This window comes from Cryptomeria japonica, chromosome 8, assembly GCF_030272615.1.
Source record: "Cryptomeria japonica chromosome 8, Sugi_1.0, whole genome shotgun sequence".
Taxonomy (NCBI): Eukaryota; Viridiplantae; Streptophyta; class Pinopsida; order Cupressales; family Cupressaceae; genus Cryptomeria; species Cryptomeria japonica.
In genome coordinates this window covers 611,626,997-611,632,761 of record NC_081412.1, presented here as the reverse complement: position 1 = coordinate 611,632,761, position 5,765 = coordinate 611,626,997, and the positions used below count along the sequence as shown (strand labels likewise).

At 32.0% G+C, this 5,765-nt stretch overlaps 1 protein-coding gene across 1 annotated transcript; it reads left to right on the top strand.

The window, feature by feature from the left end:
- Nucleotides 1-2,644: 2,644 nt before the first annotated feature.
- On the top strand, nt 2,645-3,639 carry LOC131059018 (early light-induced protein 1, chloroplastic). Its single transcript, XM_057992487.2, has 3 exons — nt 2,645-2,921; nt 3,013-3,036; nt 3,120-3,639. The coding sequence occupies exons 1-3, from the start codon at nt 2,796-2,798 to the stop codon at nt 3,462-3,464; spliced, it is 495 nt and encodes a 164-aa protein (XP_057848470.1). The 5' UTR covers nt 2,645-2,795; the 3' UTR covers nt 3,465-3,639.
- The last annotated feature ends 2,126 nt before the right edge of the window (nt 3,640-5,765 follow it).

Below are 5,765 nucleotides of genomic sequence, written 5' to 3'. Positions count from 1 at the left end.
CAATAAGAAAACATACAATCATTGAAGAAATAATTAATCAACGTAAAGAATATGGGGCTTATCATTATCATAAAAATAAAGAAATACAAAACTTAAAATATTGGATGTGAAACTTAGATCAACAATTAATTATGGGAGAATGTTTTTTATTATATTAGAAGGGAGAAGGCCCTGAACCTACAAAACAACAAAATCAAAGTACAGCAACAAAAGAGGTGGCATAAAAAAACCAGACAAGAAAGCCCAACCAATTGTTCCTCAAAAGTAATAAAAAATTAACATGACTCTATAACTAAACATACTAATATTAAATGAGAACCACCTTTCAAGCATAGTAAAAGTAATTTGAGTATCAACAAGATTAAGAACTTTAACTATAGAGACAATCATCATAAAAGTCTTTTTTACATGGCATGCAAGCCTCATACTATCAGATATACTAACTACAACCACTACTATCTTAACCAGAGTATTAAATAAATCAAAAAATAAGAAAACTATCATAATCATTGTTGATCATATTCTAATTTTGCTGATGTCTATTAACCTTATTCACCCAAGTATCCTCCTGATTGTCCTCCCTATCTTCAATGTCCTCATCCATCTTCCCTTCCTTTTCTAGCTTTCTTGCTTTCTTCTTTATCTTGCTTGGTCCTGGCATGAACCCCATTGCAACCTTTCTCATGATACCATCAGTGATGGTGTAAAGAGCATCAAATTCCTCACATATATTATCAAAATGCTTCCTGTAGTCATCAATTTTTTCTTCCAGGTTCATGACTCTCTCCTTAAGCTCCCTAATCTGATCCTCCAAGTTTTTGCTACTTTCTTTGTTCATCAGCAAATCTAGTGAGTAGGGAACCATCTCCTCTTCCTCTTGAGGATTGGAAAGTTCTGAGTTGTGGTCAGAATCCTCCATGACCTCCTCAGATTCACGCTCTCCTTCCATCTCCTCCTTGTATTGCTCTTCTTCTTCCTCTTCTTCTGCTTGGAACTCTTCATCCTTTGAATCCTCATTGGATACATCCTCCATGTTGTCAATAAATGATTTTCCAATCCTCTTGAGGATTGGAAGGCTATGAGTTATGGGAGAATGTTGTGCTTGGTGTCAATAACTGACTTTCTTTTGTTAAAAAAATTTAAGTCTCTTTTTGATGAAGATATTTGATCCTAAATATTAAATATATATTTCTCTAGTTAATTATATGCTTGGACACTTGATATTAACAAGCACATACTAATTTGTTTTGCTTTAATGTGCATATATTTGGTTTGATAAATTTTGCATAATATAATTCACTTTGCGTGATGTCGATATCCAAGTTGATGTATGATCAGGTGCTATTTATAAAAATATTTTAAAAATATGTTCCTCAAAATATAATCACAATGACAAAAAATAGCTTTATGAATGAAGAATAAAAATCTACAAATCAATGATCAAAAGAATCAAGATATACAATACCATGAACAAGTTTCATGGATAAATATATCACTTATAAACTAATTATAACATTTATAACACAAACAAAAAAAAACCATAAAAATAAAGGAAGAGAGCATATGTGTTTTATTTCCATTATTAAAATACCAAATATCTACATAAATAATTTTTTTTATTAAGTATCATAGAACAACATTACAATAAAGCTCATAATTTGCTCATTCGAGCGACCAAGAGTCACAACTTAGAATTCCACAAAGGTGTCCCTCATGGGAGTTGAACTTGGGTCTCCACATTGAAAACTCAATGCTTTAACCAACTATCTACATAAATAATTGATTTCTAAGTGTTATTATTAATAAATAATTGAATTGATATATCTTTCTTTGTTTTCTACATCATATATTTATACATAAACACTTTAAAATTTTATTAAATTTACAATCAAGATGATACATTAATATCATAAACTATCAATCATCTCTATATAATTGAATTATTGAATTATTTACTCATGATTATTATTGATCAAATTCTACATTTAATTAATTTTTTTCTTTTAATTTTAATCCTACGAGATTATAAAAATATGCATCTTGAAGAATATATCATTACCCACCTTTCTCATTCAAAGAGAAATCCAACAATAAAAATCACAGACCACATGTTTTAATCAAACTTCACAGAAAAAATATCACAATAACATCTGAAATTTTTGTCACAATAACAACTCAAATTACTAAAATATATTTCTAAACTCGTTTCCCTGAAACGCTGTAGGACTAAGCAAAGTTTCAAAATAATATCAAACTGAAACTCGAGTGAGCTATGTCCACGTTGAGTGGGCGAGAAATCGGTAGAATCTTCACGTTCGGGAGGCGACTAATGTGTGGAAACTTCACCTCTTCACGTTGGGGAGGCGAGTAAATTGAACAGTGACTATGACAGACGGCGTGTTTTAATCGAACTTCCCAGAAACAAATTCGCAAAACATCTCAATTTTTTGTCGCAATAACAACTCATATTCCCAAAATATCTTTCATGTCCACCTTTGAGTGGGCGAAAAATTGGTAGAATCTTCACGTTGAGGAGGAGAGTAATGTGTGGAAACTTCACCTAAACAAATTTGCGGGATATTTAAAAGCCACGTTTTCAAATTTTCACACACTGGATTGTAACCTCACGACATTCGCTTCCCTGATTCGGTCCATTTTACACCACCAAATTCGATCCTTCCCAAGCTATAAAGCCAACAACGAGTCCTCAAGGAGATATTCTAAGTATCAATCATTCTTAAGCAACTCGAAAGGAAAGTACTCTTACAGAATTCATCTTTTCTTAGCACTCATCGATGGCGGCCATGGCTTCAATGATGATGAAAGCACCCGCAGCACTTAACTGCGGGGCAGTCAAAACGAATAGTCATATCAGTAGATTGCCCAACAGTAGCCTCCAAGTCAAGTGCATGGCTGCAAAGGTTTGCTATTTTGCTGTTGTTCGTTTAGCTATTTTGCTCTTTATTCTTATGAAGCTTTGGCTAATGCGTTTTATTTTGGTACGTGGATCAGGATCCAAAGGAAACGTCTACCAAGGTAAGAAACGCTCTAGATGCCCAAGTTATAGTTTATTTATATGATGTGCACAATTTATCTGATTTAGAAAATATGAAATCCAGGTGAGCACGAAATTTGGCGACCTGTTTGCGTTCTCAGGGCCTGCGCCGGAGATCATCAATGGAAGGGCGGCTATGTTGGGGTTCGTATCGGCCATTGCAGTGGAGGTGGCCAGCGGAAGAGATTTGCTGTCGCAGGTGAATAGTGGAGGACTGTCGTGGTTTGCGTTAACTGCAGGATTAATGACGGTGGGGACACTGGTGCCCCTGTTCAATGGAATATCGAGGGAGAGCACGTCGCAGCCAATATTTTCATCCACAGCAGAAATGTGGAATGGGCGCTTTGCTATGCTCGGCCTCCTCGCATTGGCTTTCACTGAATACGTCAAGGGTGGACCGCTTGTATAAACACCTTAATATCTATTTCTATTCAAGCACAAGCTCCAGTATTGGAAGCTCTCACATGGCATTCCATGTTCCAGTGGAATTTTCTTGTACTGTTTAGAATGTCATACAGTTCAATTATACAAAACCTTGTAAAAAAATTCAATCTTATACTATAAAGAAAGTTTGAGTTCAACGACTAGGGAACTTTACTATTTTTTGAAAGCTTGTTAAACAACAGATTTCTTAGCGTTTAAATACTCTTATACATTTCAAATATGTTCAAAATAATTCAAATCAATGCAAGAATTTAAATATCTGGTGAACTGGAAGATTTCTAATTGGTCTACCAATTTATGTAGATGTTCAGTTTTATCATACATATATTAGTTTTACCTATGCACTAATTCATTAATATTTGTTATTTACCTTCATTTTACAATTCTTGTGGCCTAAGTCATTTTGACATGCATAAAATTAATTATGTGTCGTTATATCTGATTCCTACAATTTTAAAACTCAAATTCAAATTTTAGTTTATTCATAATCATTTGTTATTTGTCAAAGCTAATTAAACACATGTTTACATGATTTATGGTTATCTTCTTGTATTTAAAGGCAAATTGATTTGCATTCTTTTAAAAGTTATGTATTGAAACTTATATATCCCCATTTAAACTATATTCACATACATTCATTATTTAAATTTGTAATATATTACAATCAATTTACACGCACATCTAGACATTCACTCCATGTATTGAGATTATCATTTCACTATGTGAGTTTTTTTTCATTCGTATTCAAGATTGATCATATCGTCTATTGGAATGAACCTAACATTTTAAACTTCAAATTTAAGTTCTTAGATCCTAGCCTCATTTATCAATCATTATGAGCTAGCCTTGTGCATGTTTGTTAGATGTGTTATTATGTCTCTTCAAATCATTGATCTACTTAATGAAATCTTCTAGATCTAAAGTTTCTAAGCAACATGAGAGATCAATCTTAGGTTTGCTTCTAGCTTTCACTATGGTAATTGAATTTTTTTCATTCATTCTAAGGTCATCCACAAAATTATATTTTTTCATTACACCACTATGAATAGATGACGGATAAAGATTCAATATCATATCGCAATTTTATTCAAGAAAGTAGTATTAGGTGAAATAGTTTCACCTAAACTACATGACATAATTTTTTTTTGACAAAACTCTATAACATGAAACAATAAGTTTTCTATATTCTCATTTTAAAACATAGATAAGATTAAATTCACATAGATTGTTTTGTCCAAAATATTTTTGAGCAAAAATGTTCTAGTTGAAACACTTTTTCCTCAAATTGTCTATATGACAACCTTTGTGGCATTTTAACCCTTGTTGAAAAAAAGCAATTTTAACTCTAGATTTCTTTAGGTAAGAGTACTTTTATGAAATTTTAAAAAAATGATAAATAAAAAAAGAAATACTACTATCCCATTAAAACTATGATGTTTTGATTAAGTTTGACTTAAAAAAAAATATTCATCATTTTTAAATTCAAAACATAAACATCACTTTTAGATAATCTAAGTTGAAAAATTGTATTTGTGATGGTTGTTTTCTTCATAAAATGTGATTTTGTTCTAAACTTTTGTCCTAACCTCCCTTATTATGAGCGAAGTCTTACATTATCACATCAAGAAAAAAAGAAATATATGATCAAGAAGTAACTTGAACAATAGGTTGTTAAAGAAAGAACGAAGCAACAATTCTTTATAAAATTCAACCTAACACTTTATTTCTACAACTGAAATTTTATCAAGTGGTCTCAATGTGTCATCTAATATAATTATTCAAATGGAATGATCAATTATTTGACATAAATTATTCACTATCTAGCATGTGGACAGACAATATGTTGCATGATTCAAAAATTTGTGGGTTTTTAATGAAAAATATTCTTTTTTTTTTTGTTGATTATAAGGTAAAAACTGAAATACATCAAAGTATATTTTGTGTTCACAGGTGAATAAAGCCTAACAATCTAGACAAACCCACAAATACTTTCCAGTATACCAGTCATCGATTACATTTACATTACATCCTAATACCAAACCTAGGCTTCTAGCTACAACCATATACATTTATCAATATGAAGCAAAGCCTAGTACAAAATGCCAACAATAGAATATGTCAAAATAGCAACCAGGATTCTATACACATGGGGTCAAAAAAGAACAGGGTGCCACAAATAGAAGTCTTTTCTAGAACCAAGCTACCCAGAAGGGGGCCTTCCATCCACGCCAACCTCTGATCATCCAACCTCCTGGCATTACTAATC

Excerpts from the sequence above, each read along its gene's own strand:
- LOC131059018 (XM_057992487.2), top strand. The coding sequence starts at position 2,796 with ATGGCGGCCATGGCTTCAATGATGATGAAAGCACCCGCAGCACTTAAC. Across the intron at positions 2,922-3,012 it reads TCAAGTGCATGGCTGCAAAG|GATCCAAAGGAAACGTCTAC; the intron begins GTTTGCTATTTT and ends TACGTGGATCAG. Across the intron at positions 3,037-3,119 it reads CAAAGGAAACGTCTACCAAG|GTGAGCACGAAATTTGGCGA; the intron begins GTAAGAAACGCT and ends TATGAAATCCAG.